The following is a 27,444-nucleotide window of genomic DNA, read 5'->3' as shown; positions in this document are numbered from 1 at the left end:
CAAAATAAATGTAACTGTTTTTACAATGAACATATTTATTGCGATAATAAACGATTTGAATAAATGCATTTTGAAAATATGGTGAAGTAAAATAAGATGCTGTAGTTAATAATAAATCATCCCATGATTTTTTTAGTGCTGAAATCTTAGCTGGTTCTTAACCGTTTCATTTATGCTTTACTGACAAATATATGCATCACATTAAGTTTATTAGTTTATGTTAAAAATTTTCTTATGTAATTAATTAAACAGTATTATCCATAATTATGACTTACTGGGAACATTAAGGCTTTGTAGAAGTAGAGCAATAGGGATATTCAAAAAGGAAATGCACGAGTATGTGCACGTGGCTGCACGAGAGTGTGTGTGGGTGAGATTTTGCCTCAGATACTGATACAATTTAATATTTTCTGCTCAGGGATTGAGTAGAACAAGATTAGAAATTATATGTTCTGCTTTTGATATAAAAGGAAACATTTTTTTCCTTTGTGATTTAATAATTCATACATCAGTGGGTGAACTGCACCATGCAGTGCACATTAATAAAAATAGCCATATATATATATATAAATCCACATGTCTCATAAATGTGACTGAAGTCTGTTTGGGTTGTGTGTGTGTAAGGATTCGTATGGCAGGGATCAGGGGTCTTCAGGGGGTAGTGAGGAAAACCGTCAATGATGAACTTCAGGCAAATATTTGGGACCCTCAACATATGGACAAAATCGTGCCATCTCTCTTGTTCAACCTCCAACAGGAAGAAGGCATAGAGAGGTCTGAAACACACTTACACGCTCGCATACACACACAATCACACATGAAGAGACATGAACACTTTTAGTCTAATGGAAGTGTGAATTTTTCTTCAAAGAAACAGTGTCTTGCTAATAGCTTTTAGCCAGTCTGTGTGATTAAGCTAATGAACTCCTAATCCAATGCTAATGAAAACTGTGTGATATAACAGTAGACTGACTACAACTGAAGTCAGACTCTCAAGTGTAATAAGAAAGTCATTTATTCTAGAAGCTGCTGTACTTGGCTGTAAACCTAATAAACCCAAAGCCCTGAGGGGCAGAGGCAGACCACGAAATCTGAACTGAACCGTGCGATGAACTCAGAACTCATAAAACTCTTCACATCTTCACCTCCGGGGGAAATAACTGACCACAAGTAACAGTACTGCCAACAACAGTCAGCCTATTGATCAGCTCTGGCTTATGTTTGTTTTCTGTTTTTGATTCCTATTGATAGGTCTCCTTCTCCAGAGACAGAGAAGGAGAAGGAGAGTCCAGTGGACCTGACAGAGAGATGCTTTCGAGAGCTTCTAGGACGAGCGGCCTACGGCAACATCAAGAATGCTGTGAAACCTGTGCTCATGTGAGTGTTTATGCACTACCCTGATCTAACACAAGAGGGCAGAACAGAGGCACATTTCTTTTCTTTTCAGTTCATTTTATACAAATAGTTAAATGGGACATGTGTATTTTAACAATTAACAATTGTTGTTTTTAATTTTCATTATTTTATTTTAATGAATAAGGGGCATATATTTGACAATAAATGATTATATGAATTCAGGATTGTGGTGACTTTAATGATCATGTAGCCGTTACTAACTGGCTGGACTACTTTTTATAATTCATGCAAAGCAATGCACATACACTGCCATTTAAGTCAGTAAGATTTTTAAAGAAATGAAAACTATTTTATATTGTAATAACATTTCACTATATTACTTTTTTTTATCTTACCAACTTCAAACTTTCATGTAGGGTGTAAATGGAATAATGACATGGATGCTTGGATGAATTATTAATAATTGACCTCAGCAGATTGTCAAGAAGAGGGTTTTTTTTATTCCCACAAATGATGCCCCTAGTAAAAAGTAATATATTTCAAATTGTATTTATTTCATACTAAGTATAGTTAAAACCTGTCAACATATTTACTGACATATCGCTCGAGACTGATATAAAAATTATAATTAAACATTATGTGGAGTACTACTTGTGCACAATGCACATTTCTTAATATTAAGCCTAAAATGTGTTTTAATGTCACACTTGATGAGGATTGTATGATTTTTGAATAATATCAGTCTTTAAATGCAATATATTTAGTGTACCTGAAGTATACTTGCAATAGTTCCACTTCAGCACAGTCATGCATAAGTAGTGCTGAAGTCCAACTAAAGTGCATTAAGTATAAAGTTAGTTGTTCCAATTTAGCAGACTTTAAGTATATTAAAAGTACAATTGCAGGGTATTTTTATTAAGTGCATAAATATGTAAATGTATTTGTAGTATACTTTGCATGAAGTAAATGGTTTTTCAAATACCTTTTAGTATATTTATTTTTCACTAGGGGCAGTATAAAAATGTAGCATTGGAAAGGGAGTGAAGAAAAAAAATTAAGCAACTTGTCCTCATTGTTAGCCTCAAACATCTACACAGTAAAAGTGACTGCAGTATGTCACACCAGTGTATTTTCGACCTACTTTGTCAGCTGTTTCCTGCTCTAGTTCTGTTTGCTGTAGCTAATCATTAATTCACTTGTATATTTCCAGGCACCTTGATAACCATTCACTCTGGGAGAGCAAAACATTTGCAGTGCGCTGCTTCAAAATCATTATGTACTCCATTCAGGTAGATACAAACAATTGTGCTGAAATTTCATAGTAAAAGTATCTGACACAAAATACAATGCAAGGCACACTTGCATTGTAGAGCATGGCCATTTGCTACTAAATGATTACGTGGTGTTTGGGGACATATTTACATTTAATCTTTCAAATATCTTAGCTTTAAAAGTCTCAGAACAGTAGTGAAAATATTTATATTTTTGCATTATTCAAATTTGATTCCTATTTTCTACAATTGATCTTATAAGCTCAACAATTAGAGTTAAAAATCTCATAATGTATTAATATTTCTTATTGACTTTACATCATAAAATTTCTTTGTTTTTATTGTTAAAAAAATGGAATGAAATTATAATTTGATATGCGTTTGTGTTACTGTAATCTTAACTCAGCTACGGTTCCTTTGACAGTCCCAACATTCGCATCTGGTGATTCAGCAGCTGTTGGGCCATTTGGATGCCAACAGCAAGAATTCAGCCCGAGTGCGTGCTGGGATAGTGGAGGTGATCTCAGAGGCAGCTGTCATAGAGGCCAGTGGATCCATAGGTACCAAACCATCTGTAGACCACTAGAGGGAGCAATAAAACCATCTCATTAGACAAGTGCTTTATAGGATTTATTTCTGAAAACACTTGCCCATATTTGTTCTTTTATTACTTTTTTCTTTCGGATGAAAAGTGATATACACACTGCATATTGCATATGTATCAGTGTTTATATGTTTGATAAATAATTTGATTTTATATAGTAGAAATCATACGCATCGACAATGTTCCTTAAAGGCATAGTTCACCCAAAAAGGAAAATTCTGTCATTAATTAGTCACCCTCATGTCATCAAGACCTTCATTCATCTTCGGAACAAGATATTTTTGTTGAAATCGGTGAGCTTTTTGACCCTGCATAGACAGCAATACAACTGACACGTTCAAGGCCCAGAAAGGTAGTAAGGACATCGTTAAAACAGTCCATGTTCAACTGTAATTTTATGAAGCTACGAGAATACTTTTTGTGTGCAAAGAAAACAAAAATAACAACTTTATTTAACAATTTCTTCTCTTTTGGGCATTCACAACAGCACCACAACACATGCGTGTGCATTCCTCTGCTTGTAAACAAGGCCCAGCGCAGCAGGGTTCTACTTCAGAACGCCGGGTCCTGTGTCAGCAGCACCACACGCATGCGTCGTGGTACTCTTATGAGTCAACTGACACGGAAGAGAAGAAATTGTTGAATTAAGTCATTATTTTTGTTTTCCTTGGGTGCAAAAAGTATTCTCGTAGCTTCATAAAATTAAGGTTGAACCACTGCTGTCACATGGGCTATTTTAACAATGTCCTTACTACCTTTCTAGGCTTTGCGCTGCTGTCTATGCAGGGTCAGAAAGCTTTCAGATTTCATCAAAAATATCTTAATTTGTGTTTGGAAGATGAACAAAGGTCTTGCAGGTTTGGAACGACATGAGGGTGAGTAATTAATGACAGAATTTTCATTTTTGGGGGAGCTAACCCTTTAAATTAGTTTTGGCTCTGTGTTGTACCTCTCCATAGGGCCCACAGTACTGGAAGTGTTTAATACTCTACTGAAGCAGCTCAGACTCAGTGTGGACTATGAGCTTATAGGAACCTACGACTCTTTTGCAAACATGGGCTCCAAGGTCATTAAAGTACACGAGGAGAGACAACTCCAAGAATCTGTCATCAAAACTATTGGTGGGTGAACACTGAATGTTTGTGAGTGAATCCGGCAGTCGTGGCAGTCAAATATTTTTGTAAAATGACTGTGGCTTAATTGGCTTGGCTCAGACAAATGATTTTCTATATAGCTGTGCTCAGTTTCATATCAACCCACATTTTCATTCTTTAAATTATAACAGAATTTTATCTCAGTATTTAAGTCTTTTAAATAGGTAGATAGATAGATACTGTGCATGAACCCTTACTTGTCTTTCTTTGTTTACAGGCTCATTTGCAAACACACTGCCCACCTACCAACGCTCAGAAGTCATGCTGTTCATCATTGGTAAAATTCCTGTGCCAGGCATGTATCCGGCTCTGGGGTCGGCCAACACCGGGTGAGACAGGGTTACAACCTAGACTTTATCAATTAGACATGTTTACGATGTTTTTTCTGCTGGTCCAAGATGAAATGCAAATTAAACTCTAGCGTTTAATAAGATAAATGCTAGCGTAGCAAGAATATTGTATTTTGTCAATAAGTGTCTGTTTCTGGTTTCAGGGTTGAGGGCAGCAGGATGATCCAGATTATGCTGCTAAAGTCTCTGCTGCAGGTGAGTTGGTTTGTGTCAGTCATGATCTCGCGCTGTGCCATGCAGAGACCATTTACTCCCCTGCTGTTTCATGATATTCACAGGTGCTGATGCAGTCTAAACCGTCTGATGGTCTTGTGTGCCTTTAAATGTCAGTCTCTCTGTTTCTCCTTTAGGTAACAGCAGGATTCCAGTCTACAAACATTTTGACGGCACTTCCCACCTCATTCCTGGACCCGCTCTTGTCCTTCACTCTGATGGAGGATGCGGAGATCCGTCTACTCGTTCTTGACATCCTCATCAGCATCATTGATCGCCATGACAACCGGCAAAAATTCTCCCCTGTCAGGTTGGGGCGCACTGACACACTTGAAAAAACTAGCAATCTACAATTTAGCTTTTAATAAATGATTCATGCTATGAAGTATAGAATTAACATTTTGTTGTTGTAGTGTAGTGCATCTCAAAATTATTTCAAGCTTTATTTAGCATATTTTTAAAGAAAGCTTAAAGGGTTAGTTCACCCAAAAATTAAACTTCTGTCATTAATTACTCGCCCTCATGTCGTTCCGTAAGACCTTTGTTCATCTTCGGAACATAAATTAAGATATTTTTGATTAAATCCGAGAGCTCTCAGACCCTCCATGGACAGCGACACAACTGCAAGGTCCAGAAACGTAGCAAGGACATCAGCAAAATAGTCCATGTGACATCAGGGGTTCAACCGTAATTTTACGAAGCTACGAGAATACTTTTTGTGCGCAAAGAAAACAAAAAACAATGACTTTATTCAACAATTATTCTCCTCCTCATCCCGACTGCAGCGGTGCGCCGCCAATGTGGAAAGAGTATCAGGACGCATGCTTGCTTCCGCTTCATGTGAATAACGCATGCGTGGGCTGACGCATGTGCGCATTACGTAAGCAGCAGCGCCATGCGCATGTGTTATTTACATGAACCGCTCTCGGATTTAATCAAAAATATCTTAATTTATGTTCCGAAGATGAACAAAGGTCTTACGGGTTTGGAACGACATGAGGGTGAGTAATTAATGACAGAATTTTCATTTTTGGGTGAACTAACCCTTTAAGGATATGTAACCATGCACAATCAATTAAATAACTAAATACTTAATGACTTATTTATACCTCATTTTGACCCTTACAAAATATTCATATTTTTTATTTAAAAAGTTATAAAATATAATATACTTTTTTGTAATACTGTTTTGGTGGGTTAATTTAATTTAAGGTTGAACTCAGAAACTGATAGTAAATTTCACAGTTACAAAGAAATGCACAATAATGTTGAACATTTTTAAACCTGAAATGGTATTAATAATCTTCAAAAAGTGTTTACAGTGTACCTGACACATTTTGCATTTACCTCTGTATTGTAATGTGTGAAATAATGGTTAAAATGTGGCCAAATGGCCCTTCAAAATAGTTAATACATACCATGGTAGCTTTTGATTAGTGGTTAAAAATTTATTTTTGGTATCATACATTTCACAGTATGAATTGCTCTTATTATATATGTTTTAAAAATGGATATTATTTAATTGCACAAAGTGTTTTGCTACAGTAGGTCCTTGAGATTTACCTGAAAAACATTTTACAGTTCATTTTTCTGTTGTTTTCAACAGAATTATTTCAGATATCTCAGTACTGAAGTTGAAAGTAGACAAGTGTTCAAGGCAGGATAACCTGTTCATGAAGAAACACAGCCAGAGGCTGTACCGCCACATTTACCTGGCCTGCAAAGAGGAGAGCAGCGTCCAGCGGCACTTTGAGTCTCTTTATACGCTGCTGGGGTTGATCTGTGTGGAACTGGCCAATGAGGAGGTGGTGGTGGACCTGATCCGACTGGCTTTGGCATTACAGGTGTTTTCTCACCTCTGTGATATGTACATGACTGTGGGGCTGAATAAATATGCCAGTGGACACATAGGGTCAGCATAATGACATATGTTAATTGATATACATTTTAAAAGCCAACATAAGTCAACTTTTATTTCAGCATCTCTTTACATTATGCTCAAGTATGTGTCTTACAGACAAGTCATAAAAGTGTCTATCAATACAATAACAATACAACCCGAATTACGGAAATGTTGGGACGTTTTTTAAATTTGAATGAAAATGAAAACTAAAAGACTTTCAAATCATGTGAGCCAATATTTTATTCACCATAGAACATAGATAACATAACAAATGTTAAAACCAAGAGATTTTACACTTTTATCCACTAAATGAGCTCATTTCAAATTTGATGCCTGCTATAGGTCTAAAACAAATTGGCACAGGGACAACAAAGGGCTGAAAAAGCGAGAAATTTTGAAAAGATTCAGCTGGGAGAACATCTAGCAACTAATTAAGTTAATTGACATCAGGTCTGTAACATGATTAGCTATAAAAGGGATGTCTTAGAGAGGCAGAGTCTCTCAGAAGTAAAGGTGGGCAGAGGCTCTCCAATCTGTGAAAGAGTGCGTAAAAAGATTGTGGAATACTTTAAAAACAACGTTCCTCAACATCAAATTGCAAAGGCTTTGCAAATCTCATCATCTACAGTGCATAACATCATCAAAAGATTCAGAGAAACTGGAGAAATCTCTGTGCGTAAGGGACAAGGCCAAAGACCTTTGTTGGATGCCCGTGGTCTTCGGGCCCTCAGACGACACTGCATCACTCATCGGCATGATTCTGTCATTGACATTACTAAATGGGCCCAGGAATACTGTCGGTAAACACAATCCGCCGTGCCATCTGCAGATGCCGACTAAAGCTCTATCATGCAAAAAGGAAGCCATATGTGAACATGGTCCAGAAGCGCCGTTGTGTCCTATGGGCCAAGTCTCATTTAAAATGGACTGTTTCAAAGCGGAAAACTGTTCTATGGTCAGACGAGTCCAAATGTGACATTCTTGTTGGAAATTATGGACGCCGTGTCCTCCAGGCTAAAGGGAAGGAAGACCTTCCAGCATGTTATCACCGTTCAGTTCAAAAGCCAGCATCTCTGATGGTATGGGGGTGCATAAGTGCATACGGTATGGGCAGCTTGCATGTTTTGGATGGCACTATGATTGCTGAAAGGTATATAAAGGGTTTAGAGCAACATATGCTCCCCTCCAGACGACGTATATTTCAGCAGGACAATGCAAAACCACATACTACAGCTATTACAACAGCATGGCTTCGTAGTAGAAGAGTCCGGGTGCTGAATTGGCCTGCCTGCTGTCCAGATCTTTCACTTTTTTTGGCGCATCATTAAACGAAAAATACGTCAAAGGCAACCACGAACTCTTCAGCAGCTGGAAACCTATATCAGGCAAGAATGGGACCAAATTCCAACACCAAAACTCCAGAAAGTCATAACCTCGATGCCCAGACGTCTTTAAACTGTTTTGAAAAGAAGAGGAGATGCTACACCATGGTTAACATGCCCCTGTCCCTACTATTTTGAGACTTGTAGCAGGCATCAAATTTGAAATGAGCTCATTTTGTACATAAAATGTTTTAATTTCTCAGTTTAAACATTAGTTATGTTATCTATGTTCTATTGTGAATAAATTACTGATTCATGTAATTTGAAAATCTTTTAGTTTTAATTTTATTCAACTTAAATAAACGTCCCAACATTTCCGGAATTCGGGTTGTAGTTCTCAGCCTTTTTTCATTTCCCCCAATGTGTCATCTTCCTCAGGACCTGGCCTTGACTGAAGAGGCTCTTCCTGTATACAACCGCTGTGCCGTCCATGCTCTGTCAGCTGTGTACCTGAGCCTCATCAGTCAGCTGACCACTGTGCCCACCTTCTGCCAACACGTCCATGAAGTGAGACCTATCTATCTGTCTGTCTATCTATCTATTTCCGTCCGTCCTGTCTGTCTATCTACTATCTATAGATCTATCTGTCTGTCTGTTGTTCCTGCAGGTGATTGAATCAAGAAAGAAACTTGTTCCTTTCCTGCTGCCAGAGGATGTTCTTATTGAGAGCTCAAAGTAAGCAACACTTCTATAGACTGTCCAAAGTATCATAATGTTCTTCTCACCATTATGAGAGACACAGCTTTTATGGCATAGTTCACACTAACAAACCAACAGAAACATGTAGTTCTCAGTTCTTACAAATGTATGTACTGAGTTGAGAACATACTGTACAGTTTTTACTCAGTTCAATGTTGTTCAGTTCACTATAAGATCGTTTTCAGCTATGATGTGCTGAGCAAATGGTTATTAAAGGCATTAAACCCACAAAACATTCAGAGATCTCTTATCCATCTGGTTTCTACTACCTCAGAAAAGTGTACCCATATAAAGCTGAAGAATAGCTTTAGTCTCTTTCTCTTTCAGGATCCCAGAGAAGCTGGAGAATGTGGAGGTAGAGGTGCTGTTTGTGCAGGCTAAGATAGCAGAGATGCTGGGCGGCAGCGGATACAACACAGAGAGACTGACCACTCCATACATCCCACAGATCACAGGTCTGACCCTCAGCCTGAGCTTTAAATACACTGAAACAGGATGTTCTGTCATATTTTGCCTGTCTTGATAGAGTGTGTGTCATTGTGAGACACATACAGTGAGGGCATTACATTTAAATGTTATAGTACAGCTGAGCTTTTTTCTGCAATTCTTCATAATACAGTACATTAAGAAAATATTATTTTTGTAACTAACGCAGATGAAGACAGACTGTCTAAGAGGAAGAGTATTGGAGACACCGTCTCCCTGCAGTTAGAGATGGAGTCTAGAAACAGTCCAGAGAAAGAGCAGGTAAAAACATCATAATCTTCATTACACTGTGTGTGTGTGTGTGTGTGTGTGTGTGTGTGTGTGTGTGTGTTTTAACCTATGTTCGGTGTTTTTACAGAGATCCACAGCAGAGCAGATAACGTTTGAAACTCTTAAACAAGCCATTGGTAAGTCTTACATGATTTGAGAGTCTATTTGCATTAACATTGTATATACACTACCGTTCAAAAGTTTGGGGTCAGTAAGATTTTTTTAAAAGTAAATAATACTTTTATTCAGCAAGCATACATTAAATTGATCAAAAGTTACGTTGTTACTAGTGCTTGTTAAATCACTTAATCGCGATTAATCACATCCAAAATAAAAATTTTTACATAACATGTGTGTGTACTCTGTATATTTATATGTATATAAATACACACACATACATGCATATATTTAAAGCTGCAGTCCGTAACTTTTTTTGGGTTAAAATTTTTCCAAAATCGCAAGTACATAACCAGCCAGTGTTCAAAACTATTGCCTTACTTTAGCCCGATTCACAACGGTTAGCTTATAATAATGTTTTCTAATTTGAGTGGTACGTAGGTTTTCAGGGGAAATTCGAGCATGGCACTATGTCATTACGTCACATCTGTAAACATAAAGAAGTTGTCCCAGCTAGTAGGCTATCGCATGTGAGGATGCTGCAGGTGGTGGATCATTTATAGCCTTTTCTCACAGCAGCTAGAATAATTAAATGTATCATTTTGATGGCGGATTGTAAAAAAGTGTTTATGAAATATGAATGAAATTAAATTATATTCCAGTTTTAAATGTGCTTCTGATTACAGATTACACAAGATTTGTATTTTAAAGACAAGGGAGCATAGTTTGCTTTTTGGGTTAAAAGAATTTCTTAATATGAAATTCGAATGGCATGACAATTAGATTAGACTGTACAGAAATTGAAATCTACACACTAATACACACTATACTCGTAGTAACGCAATGCTGATGTTGTTAACATTAATAATTTGAGAATAAATGATAACAATAATAATAATTTGCACTGTTAGATGTGATATGAGCTAACCGATCGTTAGATTTAATTACCATTGGTAGCGCAATTTATTGTAATGCTTTTTTCCTCAGTTGGTCAGAACAAACTTGGCAGACTTGTTACTTACTTTTTCAAATGGCAATATACAGTGAAAATTATTATTTGGGTCATATATTCCAAGACGTAGGTTAGAATCTGTGATTCCTAAGTACAGTATCCACACCGGTGTGGTGACTGACAGACTGACACACATACTCCTCAAAACATTAGATTAATCCGCGCTGAAGCTGTGCCGGAACACCGGATCACAACCCCACGCATGGAAGATAATTCTGCACAGAGCTGCAATTCCAGGTTTTCAAATAGAGATGGCGACAAAGAGGCAAAACTTACGGACTGCAGCTTTAATATACACAGTACACATGCACATATTATTTAAACACAAACTTTTATTTTGGATGCGATTAATCGATTCATTAAAGAATCCTAAAAAAAAAAAAAAAAAAATTCTAAAAAACTATTACTATTATTAAAAGAAATGTTTCTTGAGCAGCAAATCAGCACATGAGAATTAGTTCTGAAGGATCATATGACATTGAAGACTGGCGTAATGGCTGCTGAAAAAATAGCTTTGCCATCACAAGAATAAATTCTTAAAGTAAAAACAATTAAATATATTAAAATTGAAAGCAGTTATTGCTGTTTTTACTGTATTTTGATCAAATAAATGGATGACTATGTAAGCATGAGACGTTTAAAATAATTTAAAAAAACATAATTATAATTATAAAACATTTTAAAAAAACCTACCAACCCCAAACTTACGTTAGTGTCATTTTGAAGTCATTTTTTATTTTATTATTTATATTATAGTACTGCGGCAGAACTTTCGTTCTGATTAATGATCTCTATAAAATATGATTTTAAATAATCCTTATTCAGTAATTACAAATGACTGGTATGGTACAAAAAAATGTGTTAGTAGTAATATCTCTAAATTGAACTTAAATTAATTTTTAGACATTTTCTATGCTGGATTTTGTCAGTCAGCACAGAATCACCTGTATTTGTGTGTTTGTTCAGTAGACAGCGTGAATGTGGAGGAGCTGGAGAGAGAGCGCAGAAGGCAAGTGGTGGAGAGGTTTCAGACCGCCCCGTTTGAGGAGATAGCAGCCCACTGCGGGGCCAGGGTGAGTTCAATGCCTAGCAAGCGTACACAATCTAATTTTATCATCAAAAAGCACAAACACAGCTCTTCTGTTCAGCTCCTACATCTGTTCTTTTCTTTTTTATAATATGTATGAACTCTTCGCCTGTACTGTTTCTCTCTAGGCTTCCCTGCTGCAGAGTAAACTCAACCAAATCTTTGAAATCACAATCAGGTACATAATATAAAACTGTTTTCTGTAACATTTTATTTGTTTGTAAGCATGAATATATTATGTAACAATCCTATAAAATACATAGAGTGGGAAACCACTACAGTTGGAAAAAGGCTGTATTGTCTGTCTCATGTGATTGACACTTCCATCTCTTTTTCTCTCTGTCTGTTGGATAGGCCTCCACCGAGTCCGTCTGGCTCTGTTGGCAATGGTCACGGCCGGAGCCGCTCCATACCAGTCTATGAAATGAAGTTTCCAGACCTCTGTGTATACTGAGAGACCCCGGCCCGGAGCCCTAGTCATAACATACAGCTGTTTTCATCGCACTATTATCACTCCTTCTCAATGTCCAGGTGTAACTCTGTTTCTTCTAAACTGTGTTCTCTAGTGTAATATCAGACTTTAGATAAGGATTACGGCTATACTTTACCCTGAAGTCTATTTATGCTAACAAAGACAAACAAACCAAGAGAATATACCATATGTTGGTTAAATATGCACTTAGTCTAGACGAAAAAGGACAGAATTTATTGACAAATGATCGTATCTTGTCTGAGAGCGTAGAGAGCAGAATAAGGTTTTCACGTTTAGGTTACTGTGTAAGTGTGTACAGTCTGTTGTGATTGGTTTTCTTGTACAACTAAAGAGTAAAGCTGCCTTAAATTTTGTATCTTAAGTTAAGAACATTTGTCCAAGAATGTCCCAAATGTGTTGTTTTTTTTTGGACAGTTAAGCTAAATACAAGCTTTGTTTGCATGTTTAAATCGTCTCTACATGTTGCAATAACAGTTGTATTTAAAGCAATAACTACTGAATTTAAAAGTAAAAACTCTTGGGTAGAAGCTGAGGAAAAAATACAGCAAATACAAGTTTCTAGTTCAACTCAATGCAGTATTCCAGTCAGAACTGATGGCTTAATGATGTTGTGTATAAGAAAGTGAATGTGTTGCATTCACATAAAGTCAGACCTGTATCATTATTCATTATACTCTTATTAATGCAGTTTCATACGTGAAGGGTTTGCGTAATGTTTGTTTGATTGCTTAAATGTATTTATTTTTTCTGAACCAGAGTGAATTAATCTCATCATTAGCGAAATTAGCAAAATTTCACAGGCAAAAAAAATCCATTGTCTACTGGCAACAGTGTCACGATGTATAAAGCACAGCACACACAGAAATCACTTTCAAACCAAGCAGATTTCTGCGAATTTGTGTAACTAATTTGGACCTATTGCGAAATCTGCTTGGGGGAAATCTTTCGCCCTGATGTGAAATTCCAGATTGTGTGTATTCCTATTGAAATGATTGTATTTCGCTATATTCTCTTTAAAACCAAGCAGCTTTCTGTTGGTTTTGGATTCCTGTTGAGATAACGGCATTTTGCCTGCAGAATTAAAAGGTAAAAGCTAGAAATGTAAATACCCTACCCTAAAAAGGTAAAAACCCCCCTTTAGGGTCTAAAGGGATCAGTTATATACCTTTTTTACCATGATTAGTGCGTTTCATTTGTTACTTGTACAGTAACAAGTCCTTTATTTTACTAAAACTTGTAAATAATTTCAGGTTTACGTCAAGATTTTGTTGTCTTGGATTTGAACGCGGCACTTTAAAGCTCACTGTGTAAATGTGGTGTATGCTGAAAAATATACTTCATATTGTGTGAAATTTCATCTTGATGTGTTCTTGTCTAAAAGTTTATGATGTGTTATCTGTTGCCATGGTATATTGTTCCGGTTCCACATTAAAACATGGACGTTTACCATGTTTTTCTGTCGTAAAACCACATGGGCTTTCCTTTTGTTGTTAGTTTTTTTTTAGTTTATGAAGTAATTTTTCATGTTGTGGTATTTTATTTTATTCATCTTTGGTGACACCTTGAATTTATTTGCAAGCATAAAATTCTCTGTCAATATGGCTATGATGGAACACTCTAGACTGCTTGCATGTATGAAATATCCGTTTAGTCTTTCCTTGTCAGCTGCTGCATGCACTGGGTGTTTTGTCTGTGCTTTTACCATTTTTTCATTTAAGTGAGATCATTACAAATTACAACACTGTGGACAGTAATTAGTCAGCTTAGTTCCTGTTATGTGTTTAGATACTGTCACTGTAAAAGGATCAGACTTCAGAACTGTGTTCTGTGAATGTTCGCCTACATGAAATCATTAAGTGATGTACATATGTGGTGTGAATAATAATATCAATTAAAGACTAATTTTATGAATTCAAAGTCTGACCTGTATTTATAGCTTTATTGGCAACTGCACATATGTCTGAATGATTCTGATGAGTGCTTGTTTCTCAGAAATGAACCATTTTGTTCTTTTCTGCTTGAAACAATCATTTTATGTAACATTTTCAGAATTTACAGTATAATACATTTCAATAAATAATCTAAATGCTGTTTCTTCAACCTCTAAAACAATATTTAATCACCACAGCATTGCTATGTACAGAATTCAGAATTTATTGTTGAATACAATGTGAATAAACTCTAAGCATCAAGAATTAAGTGCTACAGGTAACACCACCCACCCTCTTTTTGTTGACTATGCATGATAAGTTTGCTGGGAAGAAAGACAGTATATTAAAAACAATCCCCTATCCACTCCTCTGATTAAACCCCCCTCACTGGTCCTTCTTCTGGTGCTCTTTGTTTATGACGTTTTTGAAGAGCGTGAGAAGGGGTTTCTGACTGCGCTCATCCCAGGACTTCATGAAGCCTCCGTAGCGCTTGCTAGCAGGCGGGACACTCCAGCGGAAATGGTGCATTTTGTAGGAGCCATCTTTCTTCTCCTGCTGGTTTAAAGCGCCCTCCTCTTGAGGATAGTCAACCTCGTTGGTAGACAGCTCACGCCTCATCTCGGCTGGGAGAGTCTCAGCGGATTCCTCCTCCACGCCGTTTGTGTACACCTTGATGGGCCGGCGCTTGCGACCCACTGGCTTTCCCCAACGGAAGTGCTCCATGGAGTAGGAGCGCTTGTGCTCGTGCCGAGGGCTTGACTCGGGGTCCATCTGCTCAGCAGGAGCGAGGGCCGCTGGGGACAGGGGTGCAAGGACCTCGGTTTGCTCCGGCTCGGAGGGAGGCTGCAAATGGCTTTCTCCAGGATAGACGGGGGTTTCATCTGTCAGATCAGACCTGCACAGCTGTATACAGTCCTTAGGTGGAGCAAAAGAAGAAACAAGAGTGTTTTACACTTTCTAAAGGAAAGGCAAATGCTGCATGCAGAATTCTGAGAGGTTTTTAAATAGCTAACTTCATGAGGGGAAAAATCCTGCACACTACCAAACTGTATTTACTACAACTTTTCGGTCATGCATTCATCGGCAAGCGTAAAATACAAAAAGAACAATCAGAGAAGCTATTTAAATGCCACCTATTATGTTATGATTTTTATTGTAGGCTAACCTTTTCATTAGTGTAATATAGCTGTTTGTGCATGTAAATGATCTGTAAGGTTACACAGCAGAAAATCAACGACAAATTCATTTCTTCAATAGAAAAGACTTAAACAAAATGTTTGGTAGTTCTGCTATTATTTATGTGACTACTGCACCATGTTAAATATTTGCATAATGCCACTTACTGGCTGCTTTGGTCTGCCTACAAAGAACAGTAAGCGAATTTCGCGGGGTTTTTTTTTTTTTTTTCTTCTTGCTTCAAGGGAAAAATAAATTTAAAAAAATTTAAAAATGGGGCATGGGCTTTCCTACAGATGCCACTGGATAAAATATTGTTTACAGCTACTCACGAAGAGTTGCGAGCTAAATGAGCTCAATTATGGTAAAGCAAGTTACATTTTTGGCACATGGTCTAAGCAGCTGACCAATCAGAGCAGACTGGGCTTTTCCAAAAGGTGAGCTTTTTACAGAGACTTTAGGTGTGTTCGACTTGAAGCGGCGCTGCGCAGAATGATCAGTGTATGACATTAAAGTACCGCGAGAGCGATTCGAAACCAGTCTAGGCTATCTGAAAGAAGGAAAAAAATGTTTTGAACTAACGCTAGTCCCTAAAATAGCATTATGAGCTTGTAAGTTAGCATAATATGGGCATGTAAAAAAAAAAAAAACTTTTTCCCCTATATATATATAAATATATATTTTTTTCTATTTTATCTAGCCTGTATATATATAAACTGGAAATTGGTGAAATTATTCATAAAATGGTCACTATCAAGAACATATCAAAAGCAAACAAACAAACTGAAAAGAAAAACAGCTGAAAATAAGAGAATAATTACTAAAACTATTACAGAAAGTTTATACATGGCCAGTTGGCCACAGTCTGCTCTGCTTCTAAATTATTGACAAAGGTAACTTAACCAAAAAGTTAAATGAATATTGACTTTTTTTTAATGTCTTTTTGTCTTCATAATAGCTGACATACCAGTAACCTTTCAGGTAAACAAGATGACTTCTTATTTTATTAGTGGCTACTGGCATTGCTAGATGGTTACTCGGGTGTTTTGAGTGAAAGTCCAACCAAGAGTCTCTGTGTTATTCTATTATGTTCCCCCCTTTTAGATATCCCCCTCAAGTCTCTCTACTTGTCTATGTAAAGTATTTTTTGCCCTCTTCTATCTTTTGTTTGGCGACAATCATTAGTCTGATCACTTAATTGCACACCTCTTCTCAGCAAGCCACATGAATTGAGTTCTCATTCAGGGTTGTGGTTTGTTCAAATCCCTAATCCTGCAATTAGCAGTCGTAATAGTGATGTTTATCTCACAATTACTCAATAAGATGTGTTTATTTTAATTTGAATTAGTGAGCTAACTAGCAGATTAAGCTAAAAGAACTAACATTAGCAGCTAAGCAGTCACGTGTGCAAGGTATATTGTAACTCACCAAGATGTTCTCGTCAGTGGTGAGGTCTCTGCAGCGGGCGTTCTCCCAACACTGAGCTCTGACTTCAGATCCACCCGCACACAGAACAGCCAGAGCCAAGAGCCAAGCAGGACACAACATCCTCGCTCCCCTCACCATATCTGATACAGCACAATGATTCATGCCAATATTAATAACATAGCAATATTCACATTTATGCATACTCAAACACATTAAATGCATGCATAGTTATGCAAAGCATTATTTCAGTGCACACAAGAATTAAAAGAACAATGAAAACATTGTGAACAAAATGCATGCATTATTAGACATTGCAAAAAAAAAATATATATATATGTAAAGCTGAACCTCAGTGGATGCTTTTTTTACCCACCTGTTGTGCAGAAAGCAGTTCTTCTCTCTGAGGATCTCTGATCTGTCTGGTTATGTGTGCCTTTGCTTGTCTCTGATGTCTGAAACCCTCATCTAGTCGTCTTTTATAAGCTACCTGTGCGTCAATTGCTCAAGGCCACCAAACTCTGTCACTTTTTAATGGGTGGTGCAGGTAGGAAACCCCGCTGCATCATCTAAGGTACGGATGAGTAATCCATCAGAGATTGTCAGTCAACAGTGAAAAGTCAGTTGTAAATGAGTGCAGGATTAGGATCTTCATTCAGGTGTCTAGTTTATCATGGTCTTTCTCATCATCATGGTTTTTCTGTTTAAGGGCATAAGTGTCGGTTTACATGAGTTCGGTGATTAAAGGTTTAAATTCTCTTTAAATCAATTATGGGACATTTTGTTGTGTGTCAGGGCACATAGGTGCTAATCTTGTGTTAAAATGAATTGGAAGGTGAGGGATTTGAATATCCGGGGTGGTAGATCAAAAGCTCATAATACAAAATGACCACGGTTTGATAAGATTGAATGCCAATAACAAATTAGAACATTACAAAACATAAAATCATGGTATTATATAAACTTGCTGTATTGCTGTATCTTTGCCAAAAATTACAATAAATATAAGCCAAATTTTTCATGGAGAAATAAAAAACAGTTCATATTAGCAGATAATATTAAATAAAAAAATACATTATAATGTTAATATAATATAATTTAATTTGAAAATGTAAAATTGTAATAATATACAGTCATAATAATGTCTCACTTTGAAAATAAGGCAAGCTAGACATTTTTTCAGTGGTAATTCAGGGAGACCTACACTGTAAAAATGTGAGCAATTTGGAAAAAAAAAACTACATTTTTTAAATTTATATTAATTAAATATTTTATTTGTTATATTTATTTATATTTATACATATTTTTACATAACATGGCCAGTCAAAATAGGGAAAACATGGTCACTGAAAAAATACACTGAAAACTGGTGGAATTATTCAAATATATTAGAAATACAGTTAAATAAATAATATTATTTATAATTGTTCCATTTCACTATGCAACATGTATAGCTTTACAGTAAATTATGATCATATTTTAAAGTTTTTTTTAGCTTTTTTTTTTCTTCAGTTGCAATTATTTTAACAATACTTATTAGCTCAGTTATTATATCAACATTTTATAATTTAATGACTAAATACAGTCATCAAAATGCCACCCGGTAATAAACTATAGCTGTAGGTTTTAGTGCAAATTTTAATCTGATCTTGTATGCCTTAAATCGAAACTTGTACATATTTAGTCCTTCTTTAAGGCATAAAACATTTGTTATACAAAATTAATTTGATATTTGAGATCTTAAGAATGAAATGTCAAAGAGCATGTCCTAAATTTCAACCACACAGGCTCCCTCTCTCAGCTGAGTGATTCTGTTCATTCAAAATATTGTTTCTACATTGCCTGGAGCAAAACGATTCTAAGGGGCATTTTCCATTAAGGACACATCATTATATTGGAGTCGTGACCTTGCTGGCTTTTATGTTTATGTTATTGGTCTATTTGAGTTCTCAGAGACAGAAATTCGTAGATGAGTATACTGGGGACAAATGGGCAAAAAAAGGTTCTGGATTCAAAAGTGTGTGAGCAACTTTGCCCCTCTATTTATACATAAAATAAAAAAGTGGTCAATGAAAATGTTTATTATTTATAAATGTAAACTATTTATAGTTAATACCAAATAAACATAAATGAATTAAAGAAAGTGGTCATAGAAATGATAAAATCACACATTTGGACAAAATGTGATATTAACAATCAGTTAAAATGCAAAGCATATAATTTATAGTATATTTTCCTGTCTCTTTACAGGCTATTGACCCACACTGCACAGTGAATGTAATCCTATTAGAGAAGATTTAGAGGATAAGATGCCTGTCAACCCATAGTAACACTGATAATAGCACAGCATTTCTTACCAACAGTGAGTGAGTGAATGAATGGAAGATATACTTTCTGAACACATTCAGAATGACAAGACGGTTTGCCTGCCTGGTACAAGGTAACTTTGCTTATCTCATTTGTTTTTGCCTTTTCATTCATTTGATCATTTTTCATTTGCTGGCTTTGCAGAGGCTTTTATTTTAGGCTTTGAAATTTATATTATGCTCATGATTGATGTGCGCATCTGTTAAGTTGCATCTGTTTTCCTTGAATGTTCTTTAACTGCACTTGATGAATTTTGAGTTATTCTCGACAAAGAAGTTGTAATGCAGTTGTATTGCTACTTTATATGTCAAATAAACTCAAACTCAATATAGACTTGGGGGCAATATGAGTATATAAATATGGAGTGAACCTTTAGATAATCAAAAAAGCATTTTGACATAACAGAACAGAAAGTTAATGTTAAGCAGTTAACCAGTTCCTAAAGGCTGCTGGGCTACACAACTGCACATGGAAGTAGGCCATAACATGCAGGGGTGGGCGGATCGATCCTAATATCGATAGTATCGATACCAACGTATCAGATTGCTACTAGCCTGATAAGATCGATACTTTACGTTAAGTTTCTCTCCTATACACTTAATACATTGCTTAATACATTTAACAAAGTGTAGACATGTCTGTGGGTGTACATATTGTATATAACTGTATACCGAATTTGTCCTTTTTATGCAGTATCACTGTAAGGTTTATACTGAGTTTGGCCTTTTAATATTACTTCTAAATACATTAAGCCACTTTAAATGTTTTCATTATAACGGTTTTCTATGGGAGTAAAATGCTTATTTAGCATGTTTGCCTTGCGTATATATTCTGGGCTCAACTGCTTGCCACATATTACACTGTCTTCTTCCATTACACCATATTAAATTTTTTAAATATTGGTTATCAATAAGAGGAAATTAAATTCAGTGTGTTGCATTCATGTTCTGAGATCACCTGCTTACCTGTACATATATAGCATGTATGTTTATAAACTACTTTTCATATCACTGTTTTTTATTGCAGTAATAACAAACAAACATTACAGTATTCTATGGGAGGAAAATGCATAATGTGAAAACTTTGAGCGTTGCTTTCATATTCTGGGCACATCTGCGACCTTGTATATCTTGTGTATATCGAGTTTGTCTTTTAATATTACGTTCTTAATTTATTAGGCCACGTTAATTTTTTTTTCTTTATAACTCTTTCTATATATGGGAGGAAAATACTTAACATGAAACTGCGCATTGCTTTCATGTTCTGGGCTCCTCTGCCTGCAAAGTCATTTTAGAAAGGCAAAGAATATCTACGTAGCTTAAAGGTGAATGTAATATTAGTCATATCAAAAGTAGTTATTGTTAATTTTTTAAAGTGTAGTTTATTTAAATGTATATATATATTTTTTAAATGACAAGTATCTCATTACATAATTTCTTTACAGCAGGGCACATTTATTACAATCTCAAATAACTTTGCCATAAAAAGGCTAAATAATTTGATATTTTAAGAAATTACTGATATGGACAAACATGGGGTCTGCAGTTTTTTGCATGGTTCTGCATGTTGGTTACGACACATGACAATACACATAAGACACATAAGCAGTTTTTTAAATTAAAAAATCATTTAAAATAATTAAAAATTAATAAATTATGCCAAACTACAAAAATGCATTTCTTTTAAAGAGGCTTCTTTCTTCATCATACTGTAATATAAGGTATTTTTTCCCTCTGACATTTTTGAAATGATCTCTCCAACCCCCCCAACACACACACACAATAATTTTAATTAAAAAATCGTACTGTGTATTCAAATTATTGCACGTATGAACTGCATTTTAATGTATTGAATGAATTAATAAGCATTATGTCATTGATCCTTCTGTTCTATTATTTCTTTACGCAGAATGCTGGGTGATCATTTGTTGAGGATTTCTGGCAAATGTCCGGCCAATCAGCTTTCTCCATCTCATTTACTTGCCATCTGCCCTGGAGAGATCTAGTGACAGCATTAAACCATGAGGAAATAAGCTTTACCAGTCTGAGGACCCAAACAAGTTTCAGGGCCTGATGAAGATTTCACTCTCTAGTCCTTACGTCTTCTGGAGAACTTCAGACTATTGCAGAATGTTATCTCTGCTGTATGCTGTGTTACTCTGGGCAGCATGGGCCCAATTTCCTGTTGTCAAAACCAAAGATGCTGTTGAAGAGTCTAAAACCTCAGACTCTTTTATTAAAACAGACACTTCTCAGACTCATCGAGTTAGCAGCGGCCTAATGCAGTGTGGGGAATACAGCAATGAAGTGATGCCAAACGGTCAGTGTCGTTTAATAGCCACACTACCTCAGCTGGAGGAGCAGAGGTGTCCGGACATGTTCCGCTGTACAGATGAGGTCTCCTACTGGCTGCGTGAGAATGAAGAGCGCAAGCAGCAAATGCAGGACCTGAAAGAGACCATCTCAGAGCTTCAAGAGGAGCTGAGGAATCACAGGCATCGCATCAAAGTGCTGGAGCTGCAGGTAGGAGCTACAGGCTTATGGTACAAAAGAGCTATTCTGTGAGAAGCATTCCATCATGTATTTCTCAAGATATCATATCATGAGAAGTCATGAGACATTCAAACAGGTTTTTATGATTTTTCTATGTAAACATATTTTAGACGGCATACATCTAAAAATGCAGCGCTCAAGTTAAAATACTTTTAACTGCTCTTCTGAGCAGAATCGATGCATTTTTGTAAGAAAAATATCCATATTTACAACTTTATAGACCATAATCTCTAGCTTCTGCTAGGGGCGGACTGGGGCTAAAAGGAGGCCCACCACACCACAAACCCACCAGCTAACATATAACACAATGCAGAAATAAAAATGCTATCTATTTTATTAATATTAAAATTTTTATCATTTATTTCGTACACGTGTACACGAGAGTGGCATTTCAGATGTAGGTTAACTCCGGTGAGAAGTGATGAATGCGAAGGGCAGAGGAGAGAGCCAAACAAAACACTAGTCATGAATTTTTAAGTAAAAAATGAGGATTTGTAAAGAAAAATGTCAGAGGATTTTGATATAAGCCAAAAGGAGCCAAGAGTTGGAAGTCCTACATCATCCGCTGGAACTCCATTTTACTTATTATTTTGCTTCAAAATCTCCCCATTCACCGCCATTATGAAGCTTGGAAGAGCCAGGGCTTTTTTAATATAGAATTTTTATACACCAAGCATGGTTGAGAGTGAGTAAGTCATGGGGTCATTTTAATTTTTGGGTGAAATATCCCTTTAACCTCTCTTAATCGGCAAGTGGATGGTTGAACAAATTTCTGACATGCTTTACAATTTTTTATTTATTTTTCCCATTGTTTATTTAGTAGGCAAAGTCTTTATCGTTATAGCACACATTACACATTAACAGGTGTGCTGCAGTTCTGCCTTACAGGAATCCAGAGACAAATGATTCAGTAGTGCACTGTTTCTGTACTAATGCCTCCTTAACCCTGATCAATTACTGGATTAGAGCTGGAACCTGTCCCATAGACACATAGTAACGAGCACTCTGTCAACAATGCTTTGCATCCGTGTACAACAAAAATACATAGCCCATGAGCTGGTAATTACTGTATGTATTAATGTCTTATCATTAGAAACACAAAACAATGTAGTTATTTTTTATTATATCATGATTTGATTTACTTGTTAGCTTAGCTCAGTAATATCTCTCTCTGTGTGTGTGTGTATATATATATATATATATAATCACATGGTAAAGTCACAATGACCTAAGAAATTGACGTTTTGATTGGATGAGTTAAGAGTACTAGCATTCCGTTTAATCAGTGCTTGAGTAAAGGACCCATATTAATTTAAATCAAAAGACATGTTGATCTAAGAAATATAAGGTCTGAATGTACTTTGAAGGTCTACATGAATTTGTAGGAAGCAAAATGAATGCCTTGTGTTTGAAAGCATTCAGTTTAAGCACTAGGCTACTTGAGTAAAGGACCCAAAATACGCAGTAAAACAAGAATAACTACCATAGTAGCTACTTTATAAATGTTATTTCAACATTGTTGATGTAAGAATGATGAAACGATACCTTACCTTGGAAAAATAACAAACCAAAAAAGAAAACAAATACATTCCAGAAATCCAAAGAATGTCTACCGTCTTTTCTTTGTTCCTTAAATTTAAAAAGTTAATTTTTTTGAAAGTGCGTTTACTTTGAATGTTTTGGCTGCACACTTTTTGATTTTGATGCACTTTATGTTTACTTTTTATACCCCTGTGAATAATATTGTTTTGTTGGGTGACTTTCAAATCCCTAAATGAACGGTGTTACTGGATTAAGCTAATCTGTGTTAGTTTTCCATTTGTTTTCCTGTTTGCAAACAATAGATGAGCTGTGTCCTCAAAGTGCACTGTGCTTTGAATTGCTAACTAATGATTTCCGGTCTTGGCAGCGTGAGGAGAAGTATGGAGTGAACTCATCTTTAGAGCATCGCTTCCACATGCTGCAGGAGATCTATGAAGAGGCCAATGCACTTCTGCACATCCACGGATCACTCATACATGACATGCAAACACAGATCCGCAACCTCACTATGATAGTAGAGCGTGTGAGGCGCAATCCTGGCTGTATGATCAATATCATCCGCACAAGTCCGCTCCTCAGCGCTCAAGATACCCTTCATCCAGGTCAGCATGACTAGGTACTGAAGATTTCAAAGTGGTTATTTGATCATTAAAAGGATTGTTCACCCAAAATTTTTAATTGTGGCATCACTTACTCACCCTGATGTCATTCCAAACTGGTATGACTTTCTGAACAAAAAAGAAGGTATTTTGAAATGATTTTGTCAATCAAATGAAAGTCAAAACAACACTGACTTTCATTATATGGTTGGGAAAAAAAAAAAAAGATTAAGAAATTTTTCACAATCTTTATTGGGTGAGTAAATGATATAACAGATGTGTAACTCTTGGGTGAACTCAAATAAAAGATTATACTACAACAAGGTCACTGGCATCTCAGAACTCATACTGACATATTTGGACATTTTTAACAATAGCTTGATTTGATTAAATATTTGTTTCCTCAGAGGTTCAGCATGTAAGGAACTGTCCAATTGACTGTGCATCCCTGTACTACAATGGAGTCCACAGATCTGGGATTTTTACTGTTGTCCCTTCAATGGGATCGACTCCTGTAGAAGTTTATTGTGATATGGAGACCCAAGGTTTGCATTTTTGTGTTTATAGACAGGAGGTTTGGGTTAAATTAGGAGCATTAGTGGATGTTACTTGAGATTAAAGAACCATTCTTTGGACCAGGAGGAGGATGGACCATGCTTCAGCGTCGACAGGATGGAAAGGTCAACTTCAACCGCAAATGGACAGAATACAGGGATGGCTTTGGAGATCTGCATGCAGAATTCTGGCTTGGAAACGATCACATTCATGATATCTCCAGCCAGGGAGAGTATTCCCTTCGCATTGACCTCGAGGACTGGAATGGCAAGCACAAACACGCATTGTACCAGAACTTCTGGTAAACATTTAGAAAGATAGTCTGAATATTTCAAAGAACACTTAGTTATTTTAGTTTTCAGTATACTGTAATAATATACAATACTAAATTAGCCTATATTAAATATACATATTAATTATTTAAATATTAAATACATTTTTTAATTATGCAGGTTTGAATTTTTATTTATTTTTTCTGAACCTGGTCTGAAATGTTGCATGCTCTAAAATTTAAGAAACAGTTCTCCCAAAAATATAAATTTGTTGTAAATTTACTCACCCTCAGGACATCCAAGATAGATGAGATTTTTCTTCATCTGGACAGATTTTGGAGAAAGTCAGCATTAAATCAGTTGCTCACCAGTGGATCCTCTGCAGTGAATGGGTGCCGTCAGAATGGATGGTTTAAAGTTAAAACATCTTAATGATAGATTTGTTTCTTACAAACACTGAGCTTTTCACTTCACAAGATGTTCATTGATGGACAGGAGTCATGTGGGATACTTGTCGATTATTGTAATGTTTTTAATCAGCTGTTTGGACCCTCATTCTGACGGCACCCATTCACTGCAGAGGATTCGTTGGTGAGCAAGTGATATATTTTCAGCAAAAAAAGGTGCTTTTTCTTAACCACTCAAGCACAAATTCTTGCTTTGGCAGGATTGAGAATGAGGACAACCTCTACCGTCTCCATGTATCAGGATTCAGTGGTACAGTTGAAGACTCGTTTGGCTGGTACCATGACAAGCAGAGCTTCAGCACCCCAGACACAGGTGACATCTGTGCTGAGATATCTCACGGAGGCTGGTGGTACCATCAGTGCTTCTTTGCCAACCTCAATGGAGTGTATTATAAGGTCTTACACAAATGAACCAAAAATGAAACCTTTCTGAGATATAAAACACGAGCCCAGCCATCTTAACTGTGTCCTGTGTTTATCTTGACCACCAGGGGGGGCGGTACTCTGCCAAAGAGAAGAATCTTCTGGGGCCTGATGGGATTGTGTGGTACTCATGGAAGGACTCAGATTACTATTCCTTGAAGAAGGTGAGCATGATGATCCGCCCACGGACCTACAGGCCCCGCCTCTCTCCATAACACCGCCTTAGGGCCTGTGTAAAACAACACTGCAGTGACATCGTCAAGCCGTTCTTGATTCCCATGGCTAAGCAATTACGTAAACTGTGGTTAAAGGGAAAGTCTCAACTGGACGTTCAAGATAAGATTTTAATCACACGTGTCTCATAATCTTGGTCTTTGACATACTGAAGCATTCAATGTAAAGTAACTAACATAAGCTAATTATAAACAACATGCATTATTAGATTATCATGGATAATTTTAATTTGCACAAAAAACAGTTGTATTTGATTTGGATAATCATTATTAATTAATTAATTAAAAGTAATTCAGAACATAATATAATTTTGATACACACTTATGTTAATTGGTTTTACTGTTACACTTTTTCGGCTAGAAATATTCAGAGGTTTTTTTTAAGATTATGTTTTTAAAGAAGTCATGTGACCAATTGCATTAAAGGGATAATTCACTCAAAATCATCATTTACTCATCTTCCACTGTTTCCAAACCTGTACGAGTCTCTTTCTTCTGTTAAATGCAAGAAAAGAAATTTTGAAGAATGTTGGTAAAGCAAACAGTTGACGGTAGCCATCAACTTCCATAGTATTTTTTCCCCCCAATACTAGGGAAGAAAATGGCTATATTGTCAACTATTTGGTTACCAACATTCTTCAAAATTTCTTCTTTTGAACAGAAGAAAGAAACTCAAGAGTAAATGGCAGAATTTTCAGTTTTTTGTGAACTATCCCCTTAAGTAAAACTTTTTCATTAATTTTTTTTTCTGAAATAAAATCAATTCTTAATAACTGAAAATTCTAAATAATGTTTAAAACCTATCTTGATTATCAAAAAATGTATAATTTTAATAAAAAAATAGTTTAATAATTGTAAGGGATGTAATTGTTAATAAGAATTGTATTATCTTAAGAGGTTTATTGCAGCCAGCCTCTGTATTTCATGAGAACATTGAGAAAGCTCCATTAATAGATATCCTACCACACATGGCACGTGTAAATATGTCAGTAATTCAGTGTAATTCAGAGGTAACAGGTACTCAAATAATTCCAAAATGTACAGCCTTGTAATGCCTAAATGTATGTTTCACAACATTGTTTACATTTTGTAAATAAGAATACATAAAATGTCTTTTTGAGAAATGTCCTGCTATATTATCTACAGCTGTATGTTTGACTTTCCTTGTTCTACCTCTCTGCTTTAAGCTTCAGACTACTTTATGAGATAAACATATCTGCACCATCCATAAAGACTCTCTCTGCCTATCACACACTAACAGGAAGGGTGGAACAGACCAGCAAATGAATGTGGCACTGAAATAAAAGAGGTTTTGAGGGGCATCACATGATTTGATGATTATTTGCATTACAAAGTCCCAGAAGAAATATCAAATAAGAGACTCCTTATAGTCAAAAAATTAGAATGAGCTGTCCCATGTTAAGGGAAGGAAACAGAATTGGGGGAGAAATTGTTTCCTGGCTTGAGGTCACACACACTGAGGTCATCATGCTCATTTCCTCATC

At 36.2% G+C, this 27,444-nt stretch overlaps 3 protein-coding genes across 11 annotated transcripts in view; 2 read left to right on the top strand and 1 right to left on the bottom strand.

The window, feature by feature from the left end:
• The window catches only part of efr3ba (EFR3 homolog Ba (S. cerevisiae)), a 31,802-nt gene extending 17,494 nt beyond the window's left edge, over positions 1–14,308 (top strand). For 8 of the 9 annotated variants that reach the window (XM_058749604.1, XM_058749601.1, XM_058749598.1 and 5 more), the window contains 17 exons: positions 625–774; positions 1,252–1,377; positions 2,567–2,645; positions 3,052–3,187; positions 4,191–4,352; positions 4,603–4,714; positions 4,879–4,930; positions 5,086–5,258; positions 6,555–6,792; positions 8,612–8,740; positions 8,841–8,908; positions 9,260–9,387; positions 9,588–9,679; positions 9,777–9,825; positions 11,784–11,890; positions 12,033–12,082; positions 12,259–14,308. In XM_058749604.1, coding sequence (XP_058605587.1) covers positions 625–774; positions 1,252–1,377; positions 2,567–2,645; positions 3,052–3,187; positions 4,191–4,352; positions 4,603–4,714; positions 4,879–4,930; positions 5,086–5,258; positions 6,555–6,792; positions 8,612–8,740; positions 8,841–8,908; positions 9,260–9,387; positions 9,588–9,679; positions 9,777–9,825; positions 11,784–11,890; positions 12,033–12,082; positions 12,259–12,358 — 1,951 coding nt within the window. In that variant the 3' untranslated portion in view covers positions 12,359–14,308. The remainder of the gene's footprint in view (positions 1–624; positions 775–1,251; positions 1,378–2,566; positions 2,646–3,051; positions 3,188–4,190; positions 4,353–4,602; positions 4,715–4,878; positions 4,931–5,085; positions 5,259–6,554; positions 6,793–8,611; positions 8,741–8,840; positions 8,909–9,259; positions 9,388–9,587; positions 9,680–9,776; positions 9,826–11,783; positions 11,891–12,032; positions 12,083–12,258) is intronic. The other variant, XM_058749600.1, reaches the window with a different exon arrangement.
• A 35-nt stretch (positions 14,309–14,343) lies between these two features.
• Positions 14,344–17,070, bottom strand: pomca (proopiomelanocortin a). Its single transcript, XM_058749607.1, has 2 exons — positions 16,933–17,070; positions 14,344–15,243 (listed from the first exon to the last, which is right to left on the bottom strand). Exons 1-2 carry the CDS (start codon positions 17,068–17,070, stop codon positions 14,713–14,715), a joined length of 669 nt encoding a protein of 222 aa, XP_058605590.1. The 3' UTR covers positions 14,344–14,712.
• Positions 17,071–21,157: 4,087 nt separating this feature from the next.
• Positions 21,158–26,260, top strand: LOC131523468 (fibroleukin). Its single transcript, XM_058749882.1, has 6 exons — positions 21,158–21,818; positions 23,758–23,992; positions 24,397–24,534; positions 24,629–24,845; positions 25,484–25,679; positions 25,775–26,260. The coding sequence occupies exons 1-6, from the start codon at positions 21,369–21,371 to the stop codon at positions 25,919–25,921; spliced, it is 1,383 nt and encodes a 460-aa protein (XP_058605865.1). The 5' UTR covers positions 21,158–21,368; the 3' UTR covers positions 25,922–26,260.
• Positions 26,261–27,444: the final 1,184 nt, after the last annotated feature.

Source organism: Onychostoma macrolepis, chromosome 17 (assembly GCF_012432095.1).
Source record: "Onychostoma macrolepis isolate SWU-2019 chromosome 17, ASM1243209v1, whole genome shotgun sequence".
Lineage (NCBI taxonomy): Eukaryota > Metazoa > Chordata > Actinopteri > Cypriniformes > Cyprinidae > Onychostoma > Onychostoma macrolepis.
The sequence above is the reverse complement of the archived record's forward strand: the minus strand, read 5'-3'. Positions and strand labels throughout refer to the sequence as shown.

Bases quoted from the DNA above. Each gene is read 5' to 3' on its own strand.
- LOC131523468 (XM_058749882.1), top strand. From the start codon at position 21,369: ATGAAGATTTCACTCTCTAGTCCTTACGTCTTCTGGAGAACTTCAGAC. The intron at 23,993-24,396 runs GTCAGCATGACT...TTGTTTCCTCAG, and splicing joins TCAAGATACCCTTCATCCAG to AGGTTCAGCATGTAAGGAAC. The intron at 24,846-25,483 runs GTAAACATTTAG...TTGCTTTGGCAG, and splicing joins GCATTGTACCAGAACTTCTG to GATTGAGAATGAGGACAACC.
- pomca (XM_058749607.1), bottom strand. From the start codon at position 17,070: ATGGTGAGGGGAGCGAGGATGTTGTGTCCTGCTTGGCTCTTGGCTCTG. The intron at 15,244-16,932 runs GTGAGTTACAAT...GCTCCACCTAAG, and splicing joins CCACTGACGAGAACATCTTG to GACTGTATACAGCTGTGCAG.